Here is a 27,871-nt window from a genome sequence, read left to right as displayed (position 1 = left end):
AAGGAAGAAAGAAAATGGGAAATGTAACACTTATGGGTAGTGTAGTTCAAGAAGAGGAAAGAATAAGACGGGTAGAGAATAAAAGGACCAAGGTGGAAGAAAAAGAAAATAATCAAGACAAGAAGATGAAAGAAACAAAAAAAAAGAAAGGAAAAAGTTATAAAGTCTGTGGATTTTTCTTGATTTTGAGAGGTTATCTTCTTCCTTTTTCTTTCTTCTCCCTCTTCTTGGTCGGTGACTCTGTACCCCAGGCTCTGCCCTGTGGCACGCTTAGGTAGAGATTTGCAGTTGATAAGTCTCTATGGCGATGTCATATATTAGGCTTCAGTCTCATTGGCAGTAGAGGCTCGTTAGTATTTGCAGGCTCCGACAGTGAGAGAGTCCATTTTCCTGGAGCCTCTCTCCTAGTCTCTCCTTTCTGAATTAGCAGCCTGATGATCCAGCTATGGGACTGCCACTGCCTCTGTCTGTAGAGTAAGAGACTCAAAGAGCTGACAAATCCCTACTCTATTCCCACTCAGCGCAGGGCTATGGGTAAGGCTCTGTCAGTCAGAGCTGCCAGTGTAATCAGGCGGGGCTGGGAGCCAATTGCTCTCAAGGTGCCTTTCTATGCGCCTCCAGGCATGTCCAGTATGCCTCAGCACTCTGTGGGACCACTCTCCCCAGGCTTTTTTGCAATTTGTAACCTGTTTTGGCTGGGAAGAAGATGCCCTAGTCGCTGCTTGCAGAACAGGAGGTCTTAAAAGCTGCCAAGATCCTCTTTTTAACGTAAAGCCCTGAGTATGAGAGCTCTGCCAATCAGAAGTTGTCCCCACCCCTACATGCATAGCAAGAGGCACTGAAAAATATCACACCTCTTGTCACAGATCGCTGAACTGAGAGAGATCTTGTCAGGTAGAGCCGCACAGGTCAGTTGGGAGATGAGCAGACTGTAGGTTAAGCTACTTTCAGCAATTGGATCTGCAGATCTGCTCCGGAGTCAGACTGCAAGCTGCTTTCGCACCCCTCCCTCTAACGCTTTCGTATTTTGTTTTTCATCCTGGGGATGTTAGCTTCAGTGGCTGGGTGAGGCGCCCTGCCCGCCTGGAGAAGTTCGGGCGTAGGGAAGTTCACTTTTGCGCACTCCCCGGGTGCTGCTGTTCAGGGTGCAGGGATCACACCGAGATTCTTGTCACAGCCCACGCAAAGGCCTGCCCCTCTGTCCAGGAACACGGGCGCCCACTCCCTGGGTGCTAGGAGGAACCTTTCGCACACTATCCGTGCTTGCCGACCAGAATATTGGAGCTAATGGTGGCCGCTGCTTGCCCGTCTTTGCCAGGGTCCGGTGCGGGCGTTAGCTCGCGTTGGCTGGGTCACCGCAGGCACAGTCTTTCCTCGGCTTCGACGTCTGTGCCACAGCCTGGCTTTCTCCACACCCTTTGCCCCCCTTAGCTCCCACTCTCTCTCAGTTCCAAGTGAAAGCAGCTCTTGTTCAGGTTAGTGAGGAAGGCGGAGTGTTCCTTTCTCTGTCTTATTTCCTTCGGGGTTAATTATATATTTAGTCAATTTTTCGCTTGATCATACCTTAGTTTTCAGTGTGTGCGACTTATAGATGCTCCAAGGGTAGATTTTTCTGTCTCTGGTTGAAGAATTTGTTGAAATTTTGGGGAGATTTATTGATAGCGCTCCCTCACGGCGCCATTTCTCTCTCTCTCTTTTTTAATACAAAGAGCAGCAGACTATTTTCACTGTTCTACATCTTGCTTTTTTCACTTAATGCATCTTGGAAGTGGTTCTCTATCAGTACATAAAAAGAATCCTCCCTCTTGCTTTTCATAGATGTATTTTTTAGCCAGTTCCCTACTGATGGACATATAATTTGTTTCCAATCTCATGTGGCAAATTATTTAAAAATGCTTTCAATATGCCTCAGTGAACTTGCCTTTGTAATAGGAGGGAAAAATTCACAGAAATCAACATTGGAGTTAAGAGTTGTGGGCTTATCTGCAAATATCCATTAATTAATTAAGTCTACAAACAGCTCAATTTTTACATTGTATCAGGGCTGAGAAGGCAGCCACTATCCTCAAAAACGCAGCTGAGTGAGGAAGAGATACAAGAAAATCAAAGATTTCAGTTATAGCGTAAGTAACAATTCCTTCCTCTCTCCACCCCCCCCCCCCAATAATATGTATTGAGTACCTAACAGGTGTCAGGCATTGGGTTAAGTTGAGCACAATAGCCATGGTTCTTATTTGCCTGGGCCTTACAGAGACCACTTGTTGAAAAAAAGATAATCATACAAATAAATATAAAACCACAAATGTAGGAAATGTGAAACAAATGGTATCAAGAAAACATAATTGGGATTCTGGCCTAGTCAATGAGGTTAGAAGAGGCTTCCCTGGGGAAGTGACAACTGAGTAAGAGTGGGCAAGAGGGACTATGGATGTACTAGTTGGAAGGTTCTTGCTATCTTCCCGATCAGTGAAGGCTGAAGCCTGGATCTAGCAGTATAGATGAGGTAAGTAGGCAGACTAGGGAGAAGTTTCAGAGGTTAAAAATTGTGACCCTGGCCGGTTGGCTCAGTGGTAGAGCATTGGCCTGGCATGCAGGAGTCTCAGGTTCGATTTCCGGCCAGGACACACAGGAGAAGCGCCCATCTGCTTCTCCATCCCTCCCCCTCTCCTTCCTCTCTGTCTCTCTTCCCCTCTCACAGCCAAGGCTCCATTGGAGCAAAGATGGCCCGGGCCCTGGGGATGGCTCTGTGGCCTCTGCCTCAGGTGCTAGAATGGCTCTGGATTCAACAGAGCGAACGCCCCAGAGGGGCAGAACATCGCCCCCTGGTGGGCATGCTGGGTGGATCCCAGTTGGGCGCATGCAGGAGTCTGTCTGACTGCCTCCCCGTTTCCAGCTTCGGAAAAATGAAAAAAAAAAAAAAAATTGCTTGGAACTTCCTAATGGTTTGGCTGGCGTGGGGAGCAGAAAAGGATAACTCCCAGGCTTCTAGTTTGGAGGACTGGATGGATAAAAAGAATCTTGGAAAGAAAATCTTTTTAATTGGAATGGGTACTTTTTGGGATTTCCACCTCAAAAATGACCCCCCTAACTACTTCCCTCTTATACGCATACATAGGTTCTTTCCTAGTAGCTGTGTGTGTGTGTGTGTGTGTGTGTGTGTGTGAGAGAGAGAGAGAGAGAGAGAGAGAGAGAGAGAGTGTGTTTGGGGGGAGGGGTTTAAGCTAGCCTAAACTGATTACTGTACCTGGAACTAAAGAATTCTAATTCAGTGGTAACATTAGGAAAAATTATTTGCAACACAAATATTTTAAACATACAAACAGCTTCTACAAATCAATATGAAATGCCATTGGATAGAAATAAGGACAAATTCGAAAAGGCAATCCACAGCAGCAGTTATATAAATAGCTAATGAACACAATAAAGAATATTTAAACCTAATTTTTAATTAAAAGAATACAAATTAACCACTGTGGTATACATTTCTAGAGGGCAATTTGACAATACAGTACTTATTAAAATTATAAATTCAGTTAGAAATTTCTCTTCTGGATATATTCTATTTGTGTGTGAATTGACTCACAAACAAGGTTGTTTACTGAAATGTTTGTACAAGAAAATCCACAAGGAACTGGTTAGAGATTATGAACTATCCACATAATGGAATATAATAAAGTCACATAAACAAGAGTGAGACACTACTTATGTACTAGTATGAAAGTATCACCATTATATTTTATAAGTGAGCAAAACAACATGCAAAAAGTGTTCCTAGCATAGTGGGTTTAAAAAAAGTGGGGGGAAATGAATATAAGTATGCATTTCCTTGAATATTTATAACAGTATCTCTGGAAGGATACACAGGAAGATAACACTGCTTTAGAGAAGGGAACTGAGTGAGGTGGTAGGAGGAGGGAGAGACTTAAAATTTTTTTTAACCATTTTTTAATAAAACATAAAATTAGCCCTGGCTGAATAGCTCAGTTGGTTAAGAGAGTCATCCCAAAGCACAGAGGTTACGGGTTCAATTCTCGGTCAGGGCACACACAGGAACAGAGTGACATTCCTGTCTCTCTCCCCTCCCCGTTACATCTCTAACTAAAATCAATCAGTTAAAAAATATTTAAAAAACAGAAAGATTTGCCTCAAGGCCAAGTTTCATGCAAAGGAGGAGAAGCAGAGGCTTATTCACTGAAGCTGTTATCACATGTATATTTCTTAAAACAAAACAAAACAAAAAACCCAAAACATAAAATTAATAATGAACCAAAAATTTTAACCTCGCAGATCAGCAGAAACTGCTCATCAGCAAAAAGGAACAATAACATACAATAATACCGAAAGGATGTAAGGAAATGCTAACACTACTTCACTCTTGGTGAGAGTACAAACTGGTACTTTTGTCAAAACTCTCAAAACATCACTTTTTCTTTTTAATATTATATTTATTGATTTTACTGGGTGGGGGGCAATAAGTAGTTACTTCACTCTAGCTGTTCATCGGATGCTTGTTGTATGTGCTTTGACCAGGTAAACCCAAGGTTTCAAATGGCAACCTCAGCATTACAAGTTGGTGCTCCATCCACTGCACCACTACAGGCCAGGCAAAATATCACTTTATGCATATTTTTTCATTATATAGGTGTTTCTTATTAGAAAGAACTTTCCAACTGTAACATTAACTTTTTATCATAAGTTGCCATTACTTTAATTAGTGTTTTTAAGAGACCTCTTCCTGGGCCCTGGCCGGTTGGCTCAGTGGTAGAACATCGGCCTGGCGTGCAGGAGTCCCAGGTTCGATTCCTGGCCAGGGCACACAGGAGAAACGCCCATCTGCTTCTCCACCCCTCCCCCTCTCCTTCCTCTCTGTCTCTCTCTTCTCCTCCCGCAGCCAAGGCTCTATTGGAGCAAAATTGGCCCTGGCGCTGGGGATGGCTCTCTGGCCTCTGCCTCAGGCGCTAGAATGACTCTGGATGCAACAGAGCGATGCCCCAGATGGGCAGAGCATCTTCCTCTGGTGGGCATGCCGAATGGATCCCGGTGGGGCGCATGCGGGAGTCTGTCTGACTGCCTCCCCGTTTCCAACTTCAGAAAAATACAAAAAAAAAAAAAAAAAGACCTCTTTCTGTTTTTGTATATCATTTTGGGAGAGTAATTAGCAGTACCTAGTATAACAATTAATGTGAATTCCCACATTAGGGAAAAAAATTACAGAAAAATAAGCAGAGTACCCAAAGATAAACACACAGACCTAGACATTCAGATATTTATTATAGCACTGATGTAATATTGAAAGAAATATATAGGTAATGTATGGTCCATTCATACCCTGCAGTGATTGCAGGCACAGTAGAGTAAGGTACATTTCTAAATGTAACTGTAAAAATGTCCATAATATATTATTTATATATACTACATAAATTATAGGTCAATAAAAGAACATGATCTCAGGTCCTGGCTGGTTGGCTCAGCGGTAGAGCATCAGCCCAGTGTGCGAAAGTCCCAGGTTCGACTCCCTGTCAGGGCACAAAGGAGAAGCGCCCATCTGCTTCTCCACCCTTCCCCCTCTCCTTCCTCTCAATCTCTCTCTTCCCCTCCTGCAGCCAAAGCTCCACTGGAGAAAGTTGGCCTGGGAGTTGAGGATGGCTCCATGGCCTCCACCTCAGGTGATAGAATGGCTCTGGTTGCAACAGAGCAACGTCCCAGATGGGCAGAGCATTGCTCCCTCTTGGGCATGCCTGGTGGATCCCAGTTGGGCACAGGCAGTAGTCTGTCTGACTGCCTCCCCACTTCTAACTTCAGAAAAATACAAATAGGAAAAAGAAACATGATCCCATTTTTGTTATTAAAAAAATACTTGGAGAGTATCTGGAAAAATACACATCAAACTACTAATAGTAGTTATCATCTCAGGGTAGGATTAGAGAATGGTACATGAGAAGAAGGGTATAGGGAAGTATAATTCCATCAGAATCAAGTATAATATAGGGAAGCCAGGACTCTAGACCCAAAATGCCTGAGTTCAAGTTCTAGATCTATCACTAACCACCAGTGTGAGCTTCAACACATTATTCAAACTCTCTTTGCCTTAGTTTTTTCATCTTAAAATGGAATGGTTTCTGCCTCACTGAGTTATTGTGAAGATGCAATGAGTTAACATATGTAAAGCATATAAACAGTATTTGGCACATAGTGCTATTAATATTATATATACAGTAATTCCTCACTTAACATTTATAAGTTTGGCCCTGGCTTAGTGGTAGAGTGTCAGCCCGGCGTGTGGATGTCCTGGGTTCAATTCCCAGTCAGGGCACACAGAAGAAGAGACCATCTACTTCTCCTCCCCTCTTCCTTCCCCTTCACTCTCTCTCTTCTCCTACCACAGCCATGGCTCGTGGTTCGAGCAAGCTGGCCCTGGGCACTGAGGATGACTCCATGGCCTCCTCTGTTATTGCTAAATGTAGCTCAGTTGCCAAGCAATGAAGCAAAAGCCCTAGATGGGTAGAGCATCACTCAGTAGGAGGCTTGCCGGGTGGGCTCCTGTTCAGGGTGTGCATGCAGGAGCCTGTCTCTCTGCCCTCCCCTGCTCTCAATAAAAAAACAAAACAAAAAGACCACATTGTTGATAGGTTCTTGGAAACTGAGTTTTTAATGAAATAACGTATAATAAAACCAATGTTCCCATAGGCTGAAATAAAAACAAGATTAAGTTTCTATGGTATATTTCTGGTCACAAAAACATCAACAAACTTCTATATAAAGACCCCAAAATATTCCTGATGTGAGTATTTTGTGAGCTATTCATATATTTAAAAACAAGATTAATAAAATAAGATGAATAAAAACAAGTAAAAGAATTCTTTTCCAACCCACTTATTCCAGTTTAGGGTCTGGGGTGGCTAGAGTAAACTGTGGCAGGTCAGGGTGCAAGGCAGAAGCCACCTTGGACAGGACACCCTTCCATCACAAAGGGTGCACTCAAACTCATTCATACTGGGACAATGTAGACATGCCAATTCATCTCACGTGCACATCTTTGGGATGTGGGAGGAATATGAAGTCCCTGGAGAAAACCCACACAGACACGGAGATTGTACAAACTCCACAATGGCCCTGGCCTGGAATCTTATTTTTCCTCCTCATCAATGTTATTAACAAAATGATGTTGAATGAAATAATATTATTCAAGGACCTATTGTACTTGATATTAATTAAAAGTAATATAAAAATCAAACAAATTAATATAGCCTTTGATGAAACAGAGGTAATGCATCTTGTGAAGTTTGCCCATTAGCAATCTTTTCTAACCTTAGTAATTTTTGTTTACTACTATGCATACCAATGGGTCCCCACTGGAAAATCACCATAAGCAGCAACTTTATAAAAAAAGTTTGATGCCCATTTCATGGGACTATTTGTTTTTTTAAAAACTGAATTTGTTAGTGTGACATTGGTTAATAAAGTTATATAGGTTTCAGGTGCATAATTCTATAATACATCACCTGTATAGTGTGCTGTGTTCACCACCCCAAGTCAAGTCTCCTTCCATCACCATCTATCCCCCGTACCCTTCTACCTTCTCCCACACTCACATGGGAACATTTCAAATCAAGACATTCTAGAAAACTAGAGTCTAGCCTTCCTCTCCTATCTCCTAAGGCAGATGACATGTACTCTGAAAAATTCTCTTACCTGTTCCAGGAGGTCCTTGAATAATAGCCAGTTCCCTTGTGAGAGCAAACTGCAAAGCTTCCATCTGGGAGTCATCCAGCTTCAGGGCTTCTTTGGAGGGCCACTGGCTGGGGTCTAAGACATTAACTCTGAGGTATCTCGAGCCCTCGGCATTCCTCAGAGATTCCCCGGTGGCTGAGGGATTCTTTAACAAGGGTATGAAATCATATCTGCCTCCCATCAGCAAGTACACTGGCTGTGTCACATAAGAGTCACACTCCACAATGTTTCTCTGGAAGGGGACGTCTTCCTCTTGGATCTCCTGGAGTCCTTCCAGGACATGCCTATAGGCCTCGAAGTATGCAGTTGTTTCCACCATGAGGAAAGAGTCAGAGGGCTGGACCTCTGCTAGCAGCTGTTGGCTCTGCTCATTGAAGCAGAGCTGGACAAATCCTCGGCAGAGCTCCTCCTGTTCCCGGTTAGACACTGTGGCAAAAAGAAATGTCTCAAAATTGTCCTTGGACATGCACACCAAGGACCCATAGAGCAATCGCTTGGAATTCTGCCAGCGAACATACTTCAGTGGTTTTGTGTCAAACTGCACCTTATAGACAATGCCTGATGATGAACATACAGGGGTGATAATCCTGGTATCAAAGTATATTCGGATGTCGTCAAATTTTCTCTTCCTCAGGCCTTGGTCCTCAAAGCTCTGGAGAAGTTCCAAAATGCCTTCTCGTAGGGGTCTGACAAAATCTTCTCTCAGGAGTCGGAAGTGCGTATCCAAATAGACAGCAGTGCTCTCATATTTTCCAGAAATGATGTTGGGACGCAGGAACGGCTTCTCATCCAAGTGCACTTCATTGTAGGTAGGGTAAATAGGCATGGTCCGGTAGCTCTCAACATGGTCTTCTGCCTTAGGCTGTACTAAAGTGTAGGTGTCCACTCTTAAAGTGCCCTCTCGCCTCTTTTCCTGCAAATGTTCAATGATGGTCTGCACCTTCTCCAGGTTTTTCTCAGTCTCCTCTTTTATGTTAACACCAGAGGCTCTCAAAACATTAAGAGAAGCTGGCAGGAGGGAAATGAGCATGGACGTTTCCTGCACAGAGCTGGCAGGAAAGACACTTACAAGGTCCTGGAGGAGGGAGATGATGTTGCTGATGTGTTCTGGATACTGGTTTCGAACGTCAGGGGCGGACTCAGTGACCATCCCTACCACATAAGTTGGCAGGCAAACTTTAAGGAATTTTGAGTTCTTCAATATGCCCAGGACATGGAGAACACTCTGGCGATCCATTTTGGAACTGCATGCCTTCCGAAGAACCTGGCAAATGAGCTCAAGGAAGTTGGGTTTCATGAAAGAATGAGACAAAAGTTCCTTCAGTCCTGAACTTGTGGCAAGTGTGATGACCACCTCAGAGGGGTCTTTTTGCAGAAGACTTTCTAGGAACTTATAGCCCAGTTTCTTTACCTGCTGTGGCTGTTCTGCAGGCTTCTGGTGGGGGCTCCGCCACTGTTGGAAGTTTTCATCAGACCAAGGTGGTCTGCGGTTCCTTCCCTCCTGATTGCCATTTCTCTGCCTGGTGTCATTCTCCTGACCATGTCTTTGGCCTCTAGGTTCATCATTGGCATGTCCCCCACGGTTCCTCCTTTCTGGATGAGGGTTCCTTCCCATGGCTGCAAACCTCTCTTCTCTTTGCTGATAAGGGACAGGATGGTTGTTGGCTCTCGGATGCCTTCCTAACTGGTTGGCTCCTCCTCTGAGAGCATTGGCTGGTAGATTATTGGCCTGATTTCTAGCTCTTGGTGGTAGTTCTCCATCCATAGGCCCTAAAGACAATGGGAATACTGGGTAAGCACATAAATCACTGTGCAAGGAAACCCAGTAGGACAACAATAAACATTTTCTCATTTTCCAAGACAACCAAGGGGCTTAGTTTTTTTTTTAAAGACTTTATTTATCCATTTTTATTGGAGAGAGACAGAGAACAGGGGGAGGAGCAGGAAGCATCAACTCCCATATGTGCCTTGACCAGGCAAGCCCAGGGTTTTGAATCGGCAACCTCAGCATTCCAGGTCAACGCTTTAGCCACTATGCCACCACAGGTCAGGCCAAGCTTAGGTTTTATTTGAAGAGAAATAAGGTTTTCTACCAAGTCACTTAGTAAATGTAAAATAGATTACTATAGTGTTCTCTATATCATAAATATATACAAACGTGCAAAAGGGAAAAGGAATAAACATTTGTTGAGCACCTAATACATGCTGGAGAATAACTTCTTATAGTATATCGTTTAATTATCACAAATTGGGCATCTGAAACCTGTATAATTATGTTAACCAGTGTCACCTCAACTCAATAAAAAAAAATCCTGTTCTATAAAATTGTTTCTTAATTAAAAAATATGCTAGGCAGCCCTGGCCAGTTGGCTCAGTGGTAGAGCGTTGGCCTGGCGTGCGGAAGTCCCGGGTTCGATTCCTGGCCAGGGCACACAGGAGAGGCGCTCATCTGCTTCTCCACCCCTCCCCCTCTCCTTCCTCTCTGTCTCTCTCTTCCCCTCCCGCAGCCAAGGCTCCATTGGAGCAAAAGATGGCCCGTGCGCTGGGGATGGCTCCTTGGCCTCTGCCCCAGGCGCTAAAGTGGCTCTGGTCCCGACAGAGCAACGCCCCGGATGGGCAGAGCATCGCCCCCTGGTGGGCATGCCGGGTGGATCCCGGTCGGACGCATGCGGGAGTCTGTCTGACTGCCTCCCCGTTTCCAGCTTCAGAAAAATACCAAAAAAAAAAAAAAAAAATATATATATATCCTAGGCCTTGGCCGGTTGGCTCAGTGGTAGAGCATTGGCCTGGAGTATGGATGTCCCGGGTTCAGTTCCTGGCTAGGGCACACAGGAGAAGCAACCATCTGCTTCTCCACCCTTCCCCCTTCTCTATCAATTCCCCTCCCCTAGTCCTGACTCAACTGGTTTGAGCTCATCAGCCCTGGGTGCTGAGGATGGCTTCATGGAGCCTCCTCCACCTCAGGTGCTAAAAATAGCTCGGTTGTCACCATGGCCCCAGATGGGCAGAGCATCAGTCCCAGACTGGAGTTTCTGGGTGGATCCTGGTGGGACCCATGAAAGAGCCTGTCTCTCTATCCACCCTCTTCTCACTTGGAAAAAGAGGGGGGAAAAATGAGTAAATCTTAAAAAGAAAATGCAATGAGCTGATCTTTCTGACTCTCTGAAATAATCCCAACTTGTGAGGACGTGTGTGTATCACTGGGCCAGGGCCATGATTTTTTTTTTTTTTTAGAGAGAGAAGAAAGAGAGAGGAGGGGCGGGGGTGAGGGGAAAGTAGGAAGCATCAACTCACTAGTTGCTTTTCGTAAGTGCCTTGACCAGGCAAACCCAGGGTTTTAAACTGTGACATCAGCATTCTAAGTTGACAGTCTAGCCACTATGCCACCAGAAGTCAAACTAGCTCATTGTTTCTAGTTTCTTGCCAGTACAAAACAATAACTAGTGCATGAATTTCAGAGATAAACAGACCTGGTTCAAATATTAACCTTGGCACTTCCTCACTGTATTACCTCGACCAAGCTGTACAATTTCTCTAAGCCTCAGTATCTGGGTTGCTGTAAAGATTTAATGTTTACAAGATTTGGCACTGGATGGGCAGCTCAGTTGGTTCGAGTGTTCTCCCACTCTACGACAAGGTTGCAGATTTGGTCCCTGGTGGGGGCATATAAAAGAATCAACCAATGAGGCCTGGAATGCTAAGGTCGCCAGTTCAAAACCCTGGGCTTGCCCAGTCAAGGCACATTAAAAAAGAAGCAACAACTACTAGTTGAAGCTTCCTGCTATTCCCTCCCTTTCTCTCACAATAAAAAATAAATAAATAAATCAACCAATGAGGGCACAAATAAGTGGAAGTGATTTCTCTCTCTTCCTCCTTTCTTCTCTAAAACTAATTAAAAAAAATTTTAATGTTAAAAAATGCTTAGTATAGTGCAGTCCTTGAAATATAAAAAAACTTTCATTTAGCCTGACCAGGTGGTGGCGCAACGGACAGAGCGTCGGACTGGGATGCGGAGGTTCAAGACCTCGAGGTCACCAGCTTTAGCACAGGTTCATTAGGTTAGAGCAAAAGCTCACCAGCTTGGACCCAAGGTCACTGGCTTGGGCAAGGGGTTACTCGGTCTACTGTAGCCCTACGGTCAAGGCACATGTGAGAGGGCAATGAACAACTAAGGTGTCGCAATGTGCAACGAAGAACAAATGATTGATGCTTCTCATCTCTCCGTTCCTGTTTGTCTGTCTCTATCGCTCTCTCTGACTCTCCCTCTGTCTCTGTAAAAAAAAAAAAAAAGGCACTGCTAATGCTAAGTTTTAAAAAAAACCACTTTCATTTATGTTAGGTATTACTAATAACACTAGTAATAATTTTCAATTGGTCTAACCTATTGATTTTAGAGCTACTGGTTCTGCCATTTAACAAGTATCTCAATAGGCAACAGAGGAATCAAGTGAAACAAAACTATAATGGGAAGTGCTTCTTAAACTTTGCCCAGCATTAGATAGCAAAGGGAAAGCTGGGGCTTCCTTTATGAAGATGTATAAGAGTTAACTAACTAGACTGTAAAGGAGACTGAAAAATGAAACTCAAGTTTTTCCTCCTTTCTGTAGCACAATTTAATTTACTTAGTATTTATAACTGCTCACAAAAATTAGGGTATATTTCATCACTTCATACTCATTTTGAAATATCCTCTAATTTTTATGAGCAGTATATTATTAACCCTCAGAAGAGAAGGTGGGGCCTGACCTGTGGTGGTGCAGTGGACAGAACACTGACCTGGAATGCTGAGGTTGCTGGTTTGAAACCCTGGGCTTGCTCAGTCAGGGCACATGAGGAAAGCAACTACAAGTTGATGCTTCCTGCTCCTCCACCCTACCCTGCCTTTCTCTCTCTCTATCTCTCTCTCTCTTTCCTCTCTCTGAAATCAATTTAAAAAAAGAAGAAAAAGTATGGGGGAAAGGAAGGTGACACACCCAGTACAACAAGAAAGCTAACATCACCAAGTAGATGAAGCTGAACTTGTCTTCCTTGATCCGCCTGCTACACATTTCATAAGTGACCTTGACCAACATACTCATGTCCAGTTTTTTTTCACTTTTCTTTCCTCTAAAACTGATTCTGGAGCTGGGCCAACTTAGCAGAATGAATGGGAGATTTTAAAAACAAACAAAAAAATAAGACTGTATATAATGATTTGATGATAAAAATTGTGCCTGACCTGTGGTGGCGCAGTAGATAAAAGTATCAACCTGGAATGCTAAGGTCACCATTTCAAAACCCTGGGCTTGCCTGGTCAAGATACATAACAAGAAGCAAGCAATGAACAACTAAAGTAAAGCAACTATGAGTTGATACTTCTCACTCCCCCATCTTCCTCTTTCTGTAAAATCAATAAATAAAATCTTAAAGTCTGACCTGTGTTGGTGCAGTGGATAAAGCATTGACCTAGAATGCTGAAGTCGCCAGTTTAAAACCCTGGGTGGGCTTGTCCATTCAAGGCACATATGAGAAGCAACTACCACAAGTTGATGCTTTCCCTTCCTCATTCACACCTTTTTCTCTCTCTATCCTCTCTCTAAAATCAATAAATAAATTAAAAAAAAAAAATTGAGCCCTGGCCCGTTGGCTCAGCGGTAGAGCATTGGCCTGGCGTGCAGGGGACCCGGGTTTGATTCCCGGCCAGGGCACATAGGAGAAGCGCCCATCTGCTTCTCCACCCCCCCCCCTTCCTCTCTGTCTCTCTCTTTCCCTCCCGCAGCCAAGGCTTCATTGGAGCAAAGATGGCCCGGGCGCTGGGGATGGCTCCTTGGCCTCTGCCCCGGCGCTAGAGTGGCTCTGGTCGCGGCAGAGCGACGCCCCAGAGGGGCAGAGCATCGCCCCCTGGTGGGCAGAGCGTCGCCCCTGGTGGGCGTGCCGGGTGGATCCCAGTCGAGCGCATGCGGGAATCTGTCTGCCTGTCTCTCCCCCTTTCCAGCTTCAGAAAAATACAAAAAAAAAAAAAAAAAAAAAAAAATTTTGATGGCCTTGGCTAGGTAGGTAGCTCAGTTGGTTAGAGCATCATTCCAACATGCAGGCTGGTGCTTTGACCCCGCGTCAGAGCACATACAAGAATCAACCAATGACAGAATGAGTAAGTGGAACAACAGTCAGTCAGGCTCTCTCTCTCTGACTCTCTCTCTCTCTTCTTTCTCTTTCTTTCAAAATAATCAATAAAAACCCCAAAACTAAATGTTGTACAAATTTTAAATGCACACACCATATTCAAAATGACCATTCCACTTAATGACATCAGATGCTAAATCCATTTATATATTTTCATTGTTTTGCACTTTATAGAAAAAAATTCTAGATTTTTTTAATGCAATGAATGCATAAATAAGTGAAACATAAAGGAATATTTGGTAAAATGTAAATACTGTATACAACTGAACTCTAAATAAGTTTTTTTTTAATTTTTCTTTTATTAATTTTTAGAAAGGATAGAGAGAGAGAGAGAGAGAGAGAGAGAGAGAAGGGGGAGGGAGGAGCAGGAAGCATCAACTCTCATATACGCCTTAACCAGGCAAGCCCAGGGTTTTGAACCGGCGACCTCAGCGTTCCAGGTCGATGATTTATCCACTGCACCACCACAGGTCAGGCAAGTTTTTAATTATTACTTTCAAACACCCAAGATATCAGAAGAAAAGTCCTACTTTTAATATTTTGATTTGATTAGAAAACTAGACATTTTGGCCCTGGCCGGTTGGCTCAGTGGTAGAGCGTCAGCCTGGTGTGCAGAAGTCCCCGGTTTGATTCCCGGCCAGGGCACACAGGAGAAGCGCCCATCTGCTTCTCCACCCCCCCCTTCCTCTCTATCTCTCTCTTCCCCTCCTGCAGCCGAGGCTCCATTGAAGCAAAGATGGCCCAGGCGCTGGGGATGGCTCTATGGCCTCTGCCTCAGGCGCTAGAGTGGCTCTGGTCGCAGCAGAGCGACACCCGGATGGGCAGAGCATTGCCCCCCGGTGGGCGTGCCGGGTGGATCCAGGTCGGGCGCATGCAGGAGTCTGTCTGACTGCCTCCCCGTTTCCAACTTCAGAAAAATACCAAAAAAAAAAAAAAAAAAAAAGAAAACTAGACATTTTGGAAGAATGGAAAACTGGATTGTTTCTCATACTTCAACATTCACACAGCTCATAAAATAAAATTCTACAATTCTTCCTCATTTGTTACACAACTAAACTCAAATGACATATTGTAAACTTAGAAAAAAAACAAAAATCCATTTGGTTGTTTTATTTTAGAAAGTTCTCAGCAAACAGAACAATCACTGCAGTAACGCTTTTAGAACCAACTTTGCTTTGGTGACTGAGACTCTAGACACATGCTATCAAATACATAGCCACTAGTTGTATGGAGGTCTTAAGCATCTTAAATGTGGCTAGTCTGGATTAAGACATATAAAAAAAGTTAAATATCTCATTAAAAATTTTATATTGATAAAACCTTAAAATGATAATATATACTTGACTATATCAGAAGTAAATAAAACATTAAAATTATTAAAGTATTATAATAAAATACTATATTCAACTACATTAAAGTAATATTTGGATACACTGGTTTAAATAAGACAAGTACTAAAAAATAAGACAAGCACTAAAAATATAAATTTTAAAAATGAGTTTTACCAGGTTTTTTTGCCCCCCCCCCCTTTAAACGATGCACTAGAAAATTGTTACATTACATTTTGGCTTTTATCATGTTTCTATTGGACAATGCTACTCTAAAGCAGAGTGTTATTTCCATTTCTGATACCTCATCACTGTCTTTGCTGAAACGCGCCCATTCATTATCAGCTCTCTTAGGGAAGGGTGAGGGGTATCTGTTTTTCAGAGTCAATTATGTTGTAGCTTAAGAAATAAGCCATTCTTGGCCCTGGCCAGTTTGCTCAGTGGTAGAGTATCTGCCCAGTGTGTGCATGTCCCTGGTTTGATTCCAGTCAGGGCACACAGAAGTGACCACCTGCTTCTTCACGCCTCCCCCTCCCCTTCTCTCTTTCTCTCTATTTCTCTTCCCTCCCACAGCCATAGCTCAATTGGTTCAAGCACATCAGCACTGGCCAAGGGCACTGAGGATGGCTCCATGGAGCCTCTACCTCATGCACTAAAAATAGATTGGTTGCAGCATGACCCCAGATGGGCAGAGCATTAGCCCCAGACCAGGGTTGCTGGGTGGATCCAGGTTGGGGCACATGTGGGAGTCTATCTCTTCTCCTCTCACTTGGAAAAAAAGAAAAAAGCCATTCTTTATTTGAGAAGTGTAATCAATCTTAGGTGGGCCTGCTCATTCACAGGGAACTCAGTTTCCTTCCCATTAGTTAGAAAATATCATTCACCTCTGTGGTTGGTATGGGGATTCCTGGGCCTGGCATCTGGACAAGGTCTTCTGTCCTCCATGTCTGAGTCACTTGAATTCCTCCACGTTCACATTCAAGTTATCTAAAAATCTGTACAGATTGAAAGGAATTAGTGCCCTTGAAACACAGCATTTAGCAGTAAAAACCCAAAACAGCCATTAAGCCAATCCTTCTGCTTCTACAAGTTAATGATTTGTTAACTAAGTTAGACACAGATTTTAATTATGTATGCCGTGCTCAACTCTGTGAACACCCACTTATGATAGAAAAACATTGAATTCACAATTTAAGTGATTTCAAGGAGTCAAATTCACTCCTCTTTATCCTTGTACTTTCTTAAGGTAGAGGGAGTGTCATTAATTCCCATTCTAAACTACTGTTTGGTTTATGCCTTTAGCCAAATTATTCACTCAGTTGCTAGGTTTCATTTTCCTCTTCTACAAAGCAGATATATAAATATTGTTGCCAGGGCAAAATCTAAAAACCAAGTATGTACCATCTCATTCAGCATTTGTATTATATAGTACTCTTTAGCTTACAGTATTCTACAATTTATAAATTAATGAGCTGTTATCCCTTATCCCACTCTTTGGAATGCAGCCAAATTGAGTAAGCCTTCCATTCCTAGTCAATCACATGCAAGAAAACTATATGTTTCAGTAATTAGGGGGTTTAACATCTACAGATGCTGTTTCCTCAATCAGCTAGAAATCTGTCATTCTGTCCTGGCTAGACAGCTCAGTTGGGTAGTGTCATTCCCATACGCCAAGGTTGCGGGTTCCATCCCAGGTCAGGGCACATACAAGATTCAACCAATGAATGCATAAATAAGTGGAACAACAAATCGATGTTTCTCTTTCTCTCTCTCCCTTCCTCTCTAAATTCAATCAACCAATAAAGAAAGAAATCTGCAGTTCTTTCTCCTTTCTACCTTCACGGTGGTCCTGTAAGAGACCACTTAAGAGGAAGAGGAAACCCGTTTAAGGGAACTTCTCAGCCCAAGTGACGCGCATCCTGTGGGCTGGGGCTAGGGGAAAAGTTGGTGGTCAGAGTCCTTAGCAAGGGGATTTTTGAGACTGTCCCTCTGAGCTTTTAAATATTCATGGTTGGAAACTGTGTATAGTTATGGCATTATATGAGGAGCAGCTTTTATCCTCATCAGAAAAATTCCTTCCTCCTGGCAATGTTTTTGGTGAATCTCCTCCATCATATCAAACCCGTATCTCATGGCACAGGTTCAGTATTTAGAGGTGTTTTTGTTTTTAATTTTAAAAATTGTCTGAAGGAAAAATTCCTTCTTCTTCTTGTTGGAAAAAAATAAAATACTCAGACATTTTCTGGGATAAAAGGAATGTAAGAAAAGAAAAAAAGAACGGCAAGGAAAGGGAGGAGCAGAAAGAAACAGGAAATGCTTAAAAAAGAAAAAAGATAAAGAAAAGGCAGACTGAGTGGGTTTCTTTGGGAATCAAGGCCTGAAGGAGGGCAGGAAGAAGAAAAACAGCGACTGTCGAGCTGGGCTAGGGATCAAATGATAGGGAAGGGTAATTATCGGGGTGGAATGAAAGAAGCCGAAACAGGAAGCCACAGCTGGGGTCCAGGGGCCCGAGAGGGTGTGAGAGAGGAGGGAGGAGCCACTGGCCCCCAGGAGCCCAGCGGGTCGCGACGGGAACATCACGGGGTCAGGGAGAGCAGGGCTGTGGTGGCACCGAGAAGGTGCCATGGCAAAGGCTGCGGCGGGGAGTGGCAGCAGGGGAGGTGGGGAGGGCTGAAGGCGTACGGGGCCTCAGAGAGAAGCGGGGCTGAGCTCGGCTGGGTTGCGTGCTGGGATGATGGGGCACCTGCAAACGGCGGTGGGGAGTACGGATGGGAGGCTGCCTCGTAGAAGATGGGGGCGGACGGGGTGGCACTGGCCGAAAGTGAGCAGAGAGACGGGGGTGGGCGACAGGAGAACTAGATGATGAGGTCTGACGGAGACGTAGTGATGGAGGGCTCTGGGTGGGGAAAGGAGGCGCTGCGGGCAGAGGAGATGAGGTGGGGGCCGACATGGGGCTGAGGCGGGGGATGGATGTGACAGAGGAGCCCAGGGGGGATCGGGGGAGCCGGGAGAGGGGGAACGGGGGAACCAAGGGGGGCTGGGGGGAACGGGGGAGTCGAGGGGGGCTGGGGGGAACGGGAGAGCCGGGGAGGGGCTGAGGGGGAACCGAGGGGGGCTGGGGGGAACGGGGGAACCTAGGGGGGCTGGGGGGAACGGGGGAGCCGGGGAGGGGCTGAGGGGGAACCGAGGGGGGCTGGGGGGACGGGGGAGCCGGGAGAGGGGGAACGGGGGAGCCGAGGAGGACAGAGGAGCTGGGGAGGAGACCGGGGAGACGAAGGGGGCTGGGGGGGAACGGAGGAGTTGGGGGGCTGGAGGGAACGGAGGAGCCGGTGGGGGGGCCTGAGGGGGAATGGGGGACCCCAGGGGAACAGGGGAGCTGGGGAGGGGACGGGGGAGCCGAAGGGGGCTGGGGGCGAACCAGGGGGGGCTGGGGGGGGAACGGGGGACCCGAGGGGGACAGGGGAGCTGGGGAGGGGACGGGGGAGCCGAAGGGGGCTGGGGGCGAACCGGGGGGGGCTGGAGGGGGAACGGGGGACCCGAGGGGGACAGGGGAGCTGGGGAGGGGACGGGGGAGCCGGGGGGGGGGAGAGGGGAAGCTGAAGAGACAAGGACTCAGGTGGAGTATGGGGGCGCTGAGGGAGAAGGACGATAGACGTGACAAAGATGCTGAGGAGGGTGACGGAGGCGCCAGGGTCTGAAGAGGTGGCGGGGTACCGAGGCGGACTTCGGGGGTCGCGGGGGGCAGGAGCAGGTGCGGGGCAGGGGATCACTCACCCGGCTCCAGAGCGCCCAGCTGCGGCCGCCGCCGCTGGAGTTCTGGCCCCGGCTGGTCCGCGGCTCCGCCCGGCGCCGCGCACTTTCGGTTTCCTTTCCTCGCAAACACTGGGCGGGGGCGAAGGGCCGGGCGGGCAGCCGCGGGGACCAGGAGGAATAGAAGGAGGGGCCCTGGCACTGCTACCCCGCCCTCGGGCCCGGCTGGGGCGGGCGGGCGAACGCCCGCGGGTGCGGCTGAGGGGAGGGGACTGCGGGGGGCGAGTTAACAGCGCCCCAGGCCGTTGCAAGCCTCAGCCAGCCTCGAAAGAGGGGGAACCCAGCGGGCTTCCCGGCGTGTGCGAAGCGCGACATGGCGGCTAGGCCCACGAGCCCTAGCGGCCTGTTTGCACGGGAAGGGGGCGGGGTTAGAGCGGCCTTGACAACAATTAGGTATCGTGGGAGACTACATTTCCCGTCTCGCGTCTGAGGAACCGGAAGCGCCTCGAATTCAGAGCGCAAGCGCAAAAGTGTCCGTCCCCCCCCCCCCCGGTTATATAAGGGAGATCCCGGGCGTATTTCGTTCTTTTGCGTCCGCCGAACCTTTAGGTGTTTGTTTTGTTGGTCAGGTGCATCATCCTCTTATGATGTTATCCCGACCCGGTGACTGGGGGTTGTTACTGTGTGTGGTGAGTTAAGATCTACCGTTTTCGTTTCTCTCTTTGCCATTGCTCCTGCCCATGGCTCCTCTTACTTTTTTGTTAGGCCTTAGGGCTGTGTGGGAAATCAATTAGAGCTGGGGGAACGCGTACCCTGTGTACGGACCTGAGGAGTCTTTGGCTGGTGAAAATGATGACTTGACTTTTTTCCCCATCAGATCGACCATGTTGATGTTTTTGAACACTTGCCAGTTTGTTCTGATACACCGGCCGTAAAAGGTTCCGCCATGTTCTTTTCCTGCTGTGGGAAGATGGCGATTGATGCGCTTTTCCTGTTTTTCAGGTTGGCGTGATCAAAGGATACAGAATGCATCCTGAAGGAGAGGGTCGTTGCTGGACCTCAAAGGGAACTTCGTGTAGACATCCAGAACCATTCGTCTCCTGACCTCTAGGGTAAGCATGTTTCCGGGTGCCCTGTAGGAAACACGTGCTCTGAGGAACCACTTTGCCACTTTTGCTGGACGAACTTGGAAATGATTTGATTTAACCACAGCTAAATTTTAGTAAGCACTATAAGGTATTCTCTCTTTTTTTTTTTTTTTTTTTTCTTTCTGAGGCTGGAAACGGGGAGAGACAGTCAGACTCCCGCATGCGCCCGACCGGGATCCACCCAGCACGCCCACCAGGGGGCGTCGCTCTGCCACGACCAGAGCCATTCTAGCGCCTGGGGCAGAGGCCAAGGAGCCATCCCCAGCGCCCGGGCCATCTTTGCTCCAATGGAGCCTTGGCTGCGGGAGGGGAAGAGAGAGACGGGAAGGAGGGGGTGGGGGGTGGAGAAGCAAATGGGCGCGTCTCCTATGTGCCCTGGCCGGGAATCGAACCCGGGTCCCCCGCACGCCAGGCCAACACTCCACCGCTGAGCCAACCGGCCAGGGCCTCGGTATTCTCTTTTTTTAAATATTTTATTTGTTGATTTTACAGAGGAGTGTGGTATGAGAAGTATCAAGTCATAATTGTTTCTCTTTAGTTAATTGATTGCTGGTCGTGTGTATGTGCCTTAGCTGGGCAAGTCCAAGCCAGAGACCTCAGCATTCCAGGTCGACCCTTGATCCACTGCACCACCATAGGCCAGACATTAGGTTTTTTTGTTTTGTCTTTTTAGCGAGAGAAAGAGAGATGAGAAGCTTCAATTCTTCCTTGGGGCACCTTAGTTCATTGATTGCTTTCACATGTACCATGACCAGGGCCTCCAGCCCAGCCAGTGACCTCAGAATTTCAAACCTGAGGCCTCAGTGTCCCAGGTCGACGCTCTATCCACTGTGCAGGCAGCTCTTGTCATTTTTAAATCTAAGGGAAAAGAGGTTATTGTCCCTGACTAAATATTTCATGCATTAGAGTCAAAGGAAGAGGCAGGAGAAAGCATAGCAGAGAAATCTCTAGGATTGGATAAAAGGCAAAGTAGAGAAAGATGAATGTGTACAGCCTATAGGGATGGTATGTGGGGCCCAGAGAACAGTGAAGGGTTCTGTGGTCTGTCAGCCAATAAAAAAACAATGACAATTCGAAGACTTGTTATAGAGGTATAAGAATAAGTATTCATGTTTTAATGCCCTTTGAAGCACATTTCAGATTCCATTCTTCCACGTGTTTCTTAAGAAGAACCCTTATTTAGAGGGACACACAGAGTAATGAAAGGATCAACTCATAGTTGCTTCACTTTAGTTGTTCATTGATTGCTTCTCATAAGTGCCTTGACCAGATCCCAAGCCAGCAACCTTGGGAATCATGCAGATGATCCCTGCGCTGAAGCTGGCGGCCTCGGGGTTTTGAACCGGAGACCTCAGCTTCTTTGGTCAGTGCTCTGATTTAAATTTCCAAGTGGATGGATGTGATGACAATCTTTAAAGAAAAGCCAAATGTTTCATTCTGTTAACTAACCACTCCAAACTAATGCCCACATGCTTAACTCTTAAATTTGAGTCCGTGCCTAACTTAAATTCTTTTGCCCCTCCAAGAGTAGCACTTCTTGGAGGACATGTTTTTCTTAAATCTTACTGTTCCAGAGTGTCCCAGGTTTTTGTGATAACACATTCTATTAAAATGTAACATCATCCTGACACTTGGTCAAAGCCCTGTGCACATAATGCCTCATTTCCTGCATCAGATATCAGCTAAGAAGGCAGGAGTGTGTCTTGCTGCTATTTTCTTATTGCTAACAAATGGGACACAAATGCTCAGATAGTGGATGAATTTGTAAGTGTAGAATCGGACCAACCAAATCTTCCTGGTTCGGGGCTCTTTCTGTAGAGGCCAAGAGCTTTCTACTGGCATATATGATGACTGAACTTTTTTCCCCAACAGATCGACCATGTTGATCTAACTTCTCTAAGCCAGTTTCTGTCTGATATGCCAGCTTGAGCAGCTCCTTAATCCTTCAATTCCTTGAGCACCTAGCTGATCAGAGCTTATGTTTCATGTTTTTCCTCAGGTGTACTGTTGGCAGAAAGTCTTTGAATGGACCAGGATGAATCTAGGAGTGGGAAAGGATTGGTAAGTGATGTGCACGTATCTCTTAAGTGCTCATGTGGCTGAATAGACATAGAATCTGGAAAATGGAAGAGGTAGTAACTGCTCTTTTTTTTTTTTTTAAGTATGGGGCTACTTAATCCCCCCCCCCCTTACATTCTATTTTCTATAATTTTAATATAGCCATTGCAGCTGATGACATAACTTTTTTCCCCATCAGATCGACCCTGTTGATCTAACTAAACTATTAGCCAGTTTTTGTCTGATGCATTGGCCCCAGAGAACTTGTATCCCTGTTTTCCATTTACCGCTAGCAGACTACTTTCTGTGTGGGTTTTTTTCCCTCCTTAGCATTCAGGTCATTTATCTTACCTTCATCTGTAAACCTCAGGCAGGTCAGGAGCCCTGTGTGCCACTGGACAGAAAATAGGTTGACTGCAGTCTGATCTTTCTCTTGGCTTGGTTTTCAGTTTGTCCTATAACAGGTAAGGTTTCTACAAATGGTATTATCAAGTGTCAACCCCCATAATAAAATGATTATTAAATGGACCCTGAGTAGAGGGCTTATGAGTTTGCCCACTTTATAGTCACCTGAGGACCCAGTTCTAAGTTGGGTATTTATTAAATCCTCAACCTAAGACTATTGACCTATTGTTGCTGCTGGGTCTCACAAGAAAAAAATGTCTAAGCCTCCAGCCCACTTTTTTATTTTTATCTATTATTTATTTGTTTGTTTGATATTTTTCCAAAGTTAGAAGCAGGGAGGCAGTCAGACTCCCACATGCATCCAACCGTGATCCCCCAGGGGACGATGCTCTGCTGCAACTAGAGCCATTCTAGGGCCTGAGGCAGAGGCCATGGAGCCATCCTTGGTGCTGGGTCCAAGTTTGCTCCAATAGACCTTTGGCTGTGGGAGGGGAAGAGAGATAGAGAGGAAGAAGAGGGGAAGGGGTGGAGAATCAGATGGGTGCTTCTCCTGATGCCCTGACCAGGAATTGAACCCAGGACTTTCACATACCGGCTGACACTCTACCACTGAGCCATCAGCCAGGGCCTCCAATCTGCTTTTTTCAAAATAGAACAACCCCTTTCTCTTTCGTCTCAATGATCATTTATTATTCTAAATTTAATGTTTGCTATGTCTGTATAAAGGCAGGGTTTTTAGTTTTTATAGAAGTACTGATTGCAATCTACCTTTTTTTCTTTCTAAGGAGTTTTTCACTGGTGGTGTTGGAATAGAGGTCCCTTGGAAAAGATTGACCTTGTATTTTCCTGAGAAAACAATTTTGTTGGCTTCCTGTCTAAAGGAGGGAAATAAAAAATCTTTAAATCAAAGTGCTCTTGGATTTGGTCATTGGGGATTTTTTTTTTTTTTAAAGATGTTACTGATTTTAGAGGAGAGGGAGGGGCAAGGGATGAGAAATATCAGTTCATGGTTTCTTCATTTTAGTTGTTGGTTATTTGTCATATGTGCCTTCACCAGGCAAGCCCAGGATTTTAAACTGGTGACCTCAACATTCCAGGTCAAAGCTTCATCCACTACACCACAAAACAGGCCACTGGCAACCTTTGCATCTTGGTACAAGGCTCCCAACCAGGGCTGGTCATTGGGGTTAATAAACACTGAACAGGGGTAACAACCTGCTTAGACATGTCTTCCTAAACTTATATCCCACTGAACACTTGGTGTTTGCTACTTTGTCCTGTTATCTAAGTGTTTCTGGACAAATTGCTTCACCTCTATAAGCCTGTTTTCCTATGTGGAATGGGGTTCATAACAATGCCTACTTGGGAATTTTGAGTCAGTGAATTCCTGTCTGAAGTGCTTAGCCTAGGGCCTAGCACAAGAGATTCTCAGTTCACAAGTTGTGACTTCTACAGCTCTTGGCTTCAAAACTATCTGTAAGACTGGGTATATAACATTTTACTCTTGAGATTCTGTTAGGATAAAAAGAATGTTTTAGTGCAGCACTTGCCGTGGGGTAACTAGTCAAAAAACAATTTCCAACCTTTCTCATTTTGTGACACTAAATTCCACAGCACACAAACTTTGGCCTGACAAGTAACTTGGATTCATTCGTATCTGGTGGCAATTATGTTGGCTGATACATGTTTTTTACAATCTAAGGGAAAAAAGTCAGTGCCTCTGACAATATGTATTGCATATATATTTTTTTATTTTATTTTTCTGAAGTTGGAAATGGAGAGGCAGTCAGACTCCTGCATGCGCCCCACCGGGATCCACCTGGCACGCCCACCACGGGGCGATGCTCCGCCCATCTGGGGTTTCACTCTTGCAACCAGAGCCGTTCTAGTGCCTAAGGCAGAGGCCATAGAGCTATCCTCAGCGCCCGGGCCAACTTTACTCCAATGGAGCCTTGGCTGGGGGAGGGGAAGAGAGAGACAGGAAGGAGAGGGGGAGGGGTGGAGAAGCAGATGGGCGCTTCTGTGGCCGGGAATTGAACCCAGGACTCCTGCACGCCAGGCTGACGCTCTACCACTGAGCCAACCGGCCAGGGCCGTATTGCATATTTTTTAATTGCTTCACATCCGTTAAAAATTGCTGGTATAAAGGTACATGAAACAACTTGATGGGTCCCCAAAGACATTACCCGAGTGAGGGAAGCTGATCTCAAATGGTTATATACCTTATGATTCCATTTACTTGACATTCTGGAAAAGGAAAAAATAGTGATTAGGAACATGATCAGTGATTGCCAGAAGTTTGGATGGGTAGGAGGTGTGAATATAAAGATAATCACACAAGGAATTTTGGGGGTGTTCCTTATAGTGGCTGCACAAATTTATACATGTTGAAATTCACAGAACTGAACAAGAAGTTGATCATTGTGAAAATAAAAAACATGGGCTCAAATCAGGTTTGGGTTTGAATCTCTGGCTCTGTTGCTTAGCCATGTGATCACATCTCTGAACCTCAATTTCTTCAGAAAGATAGGAATATGATATCCACCATATGGAAATATTTTGAGGAGTTAAGGAACACTTAAAGCTCTTGGAACATAGAGGTTCTCAAATGCTTGCTATTTTTTGGTTTATTTTAATTTTCCCCCCTCCACCACTTTTTTGGCACCTACATTTTGCCTGCCTCATTTACAATGTGGTCCACAAGATTGCCAGGGAAGGTGGAGCTGGGATCCCTTCCAGGACTTGCAGCTCCAGCCTGTGTCTGCAGGGGCGCTGTGGGCACACACTCCCCTAGCCTGTGTAAGGACGCTTCCACCTGTAGACTAGGAAGGGGAAAAGTGATGGCTTGGTGGGGGTGTTGCAGATGGGTGAGCTTTTTAAATCCAGCCAGCACTTCTGGGATCTGCAGCAGTGGAGCCTGATAGGACAAGTTCTGCAGGCCAGAAGCAAATTTGCCCTCATCCCTTCAATCGAAAACCAGTAATCAATTTTCACTTTCCTGCATTCCCTTCTGTGGGGCTTCCCATTTATGTATGTATGTATGTAATGTATGTATGCATGCATGCATGTATGTATGTATTATGTTTATATTCATTTATTGGGGCCTTACCATTTTTAAAAGAAAGCCAGAAATCCTTAAAATACTGGCAACTGATTTCCAAGTTTATAAACTGAAGACGGCAGAATATATGTGTGGGCCTCATGGCCCAGAGTTCAGTTTAGGACCTCTACCATTTGAGCTGTGTTCCTTTCAGCGCTGCCCTTGCTACTCCTGGTTCAGATAAGTTTGTATTTCAGATAGTAAATTTCAGTATAAGTATGTCCCATGCAATATTTGAAACATAGTTAAATTTTTTTGCTGTTTTTCTGAAATTCAAATTGAATTAGTTTGTATTTTTATTTGCTAAACCTGGCAACCTCATTCCTGCAAGTACCCAGCTTGGGACATTGGCATCTGTTAAAACAAAGAAAGCCTCAGAGGACCTGTATCTTTTGAGTAACTTTCATGTTCTCTGTTGACTTGGATTTTTCCTCCAAGTTTGTCTGGGAAGTAATTGGGATTTATGGGATTTACCAATAGTTTCCAAACTGGTTTCAAAGCCTGGGTAGGTAGAATTGGCAGGTCCCCTGATCAAGTCTTCCCAAGGTCCCAATGTCAATTAATTGCAGGTCTGTTTCAACTGTCTTTTATCTGTTGTGGCAGAAACAGACCCTCTTGGGCTTATTTATGTCTGTGGCCTTTTTTAAAAGAGAAAAGGAGAAATCTGAATCTTCTCACTTGGCAGGGTCATTTAAACAAATGATCCTTTTGCTAAAACAAACCAGCACTACAGGGCCACAGTATACAGGCGGGAACGTGTGGGATGGGTGTGGCCCTAGTGGGTGACAACCTTTTTTGATCCAATGTTAATTTAAATGGTGGCTTTTGCAGTCCGTGTCTTTGGTGTCACTTGGCTCTGCACAGATTGACCTGATGCTTTATTTTTTTTTTAAGTTTTTTTTTTTAGATTTTTAATTATTTTTAGAGAGAGAGGAGAGGTGTGGGGAAGTACAAGAACATCAACTCCCATATGTGCCTTGACCAGGTGAGCCCAGGGTTTCGAACCGGCGACCTCAGCATTCCAGGTGGACGCTTTATCCACTGCGCCACCACAGGTCAGGCCTGACCTGATGCTTTATAAGTAAAGGAGCTGCTATATCTACTGAATGTGGTGGTATTTATCAAAGTACATGCTAGGCTGCCTCAAACATTTCACAGTTCCACTGTTTGATGAAGTCCAAACATAACCTTGCTAAGCCCCATTTCTTCCTGCTTGAGTCATCATCATCACAACAATAACAACAGCAACTGCCTTAATTGAAAATTTGTGCCTGACCAGGTGGTGGCACAGTGGATAGAGCATCAGCCTGGGATGCAGAGAAAGAACTCAGGTTCAAAACCCAGAGGTCACCACCTTGAGTGTGGGGTCACAGACATGACCCCATGGTCACTGGCTTGAGCCCAAGATCATTGGCTTGAGCAAGGGGTCATTGGCTTGGCTGGAGGCCCCCGGTCAAGGCACATATGAGAAAACCATCAATGAACAACTAAAAAGGTCAAGGCACACATGAGAAAACCATCAATGAACAACTAAGGTGATACAACGAAGAATTGATGCTTCTCATCTCTCTCCCTTCCTGTCTGCCCCTATCTAACTCTGTCTCTCTTGCTTAGAAAAAAAAAATTCATACCAGATTCCATACTACATACTTTACATGTTAAAATTTATTACCCACCTCAACCCTACAAGGGAGGTGATATTATTATTCCTACTTTACAAATGAAACTAAGGCTCAGAGAGGGGAAGTGACTTACCTAAGCCATATAATTAGTAAATGCCCCTGCTAGCGTCTTTTCTTGCCCATCCAGATCCTCTGCGAACCCTAGTCCACCTTGCTCAGTACTTCTGGAGCATGGACCACACCTACACCTCTCAGCCCTGGGGTGGGAGCTTCAGCAGGAGATAGAAGCAGGGCGGGGATAAAGACTGAGGCTGAGCTATGCCTATAGTAACACTATGTTTAGTTTTGTAAGAAACTACCAAACTTTGAAGTGGTTGCACCATTTTGCATTCCCATCAGCAATGTATAAGAGCTCCTATCGCTCTACCTCTTCACCAGCATTTGATGTGTCAGTGTTCCAGATTTTGGCCATTTTAATTGATGAGTAGTGGTATCTTATTGTTGTTTTAATTTCCCTGGTGACATAATGTGGAGCATTTCTTCATAAACTTATTTGCCATCTGTATA

The 27,871-nt window shown here is 45.3% G+C and overlaps 1 protein-coding gene, 2 long non-coding RNA genes and 3 other non-coding genes across 6 annotated transcripts in view; 4 read left to right on the top strand and 2 right to left on the bottom strand.

Moving 5' to 3' along the window:
- Positions 1–19,371, bottom strand: part of ZNFX1 (zinc finger NFX1-type containing 1) — a 44,652-nt gene extending 25,281 nt beyond the window's left edge. The window contains exons 1-3 of the mRNA XM_066237320.1: positions 18,996–19,371; positions 16,106–16,216; positions 7,693–9,501 (exon numbers count right to left, since the gene is read on the bottom strand). Of these exons, the coding sequence (XP_066093417.1) occupies positions 7,693–9,501; positions 16,106–16,166 (1,870 nt within the window). The 5' untranslated portion in view covers positions 16,167–16,216; positions 18,996–19,371. The remainder of the gene's footprint in view (positions 1–7,692; positions 9,502–16,105; positions 16,217–18,995) is intronic.
- Positions 19,372–19,520: 149 nt separating this feature from the next.
- Positions 19,521–23,491, top strand: LOC136309194 (uncharacterized). The gene is made up of 5 exons (XR_010726257.1): positions 19,521–19,660; positions 19,974–20,083; positions 22,119–22,180; positions 22,548–22,641; positions 23,368–23,491. It is a non-coding gene; the product is annotated as an uncharacterized lncRNA (long non-coding RNA).
- Positions 19,811–19,901, top strand: LOC136309858 (small nucleolar SNORD12/SNORD106). The gene has a single exon (XR_010726488.1). It is a non-coding gene; the product is annotated as a small nucleolar SNORD12/SNORD106 (small nucleolar RNA).
- LOC136309860 (small nucleolar SNORD12/SNORD106) lies at positions 21,954–22,044 on the top strand. The gene has a single exon (XR_010726490.1). It is a non-coding gene; the product is annotated as a small nucleolar SNORD12/SNORD106 (small nucleolar RNA).
- Positions 22,339–22,431, top strand: LOC136309859 (small nucleolar SNORD12/SNORD106). The gene has a single exon (XR_010726489.1). It is a non-coding gene; the product is annotated as a small nucleolar SNORD12/SNORD106 (small nucleolar RNA).
- Positions 23,492–24,773: 1,282 nt separating the features above from the next.
- Positions 24,774–27,871, bottom strand: part of LOC136308484 (uncharacterized) — a 27,383-nt gene continuing 24,285 nt past the window's right edge. The window contains exon 3 of the long non-coding RNA XR_010726112.1: positions 24,774–24,829. This is a non-coding gene — a long non-coding RNA (uncharacterized lncRNA). The remainder of the gene's footprint in view (positions 24,830–27,871) is intronic.

Source organism: Saccopteryx bilineata, chromosome 6 (assembly GCF_036850765.1).
Source record: "Saccopteryx bilineata isolate mSacBil1 chromosome 6, mSacBil1_pri_phased_curated, whole genome shotgun sequence".
Classification (NCBI taxonomy): domain Eukaryota; kingdom Metazoa; phylum Chordata; class Mammalia; order Chiroptera; family Emballonuridae; genus Saccopteryx; species Saccopteryx bilineata.
The sequence above is the reverse complement of the archived record's forward strand: the minus strand, read 5'-3'. Positions and strand labels throughout refer to the sequence as shown.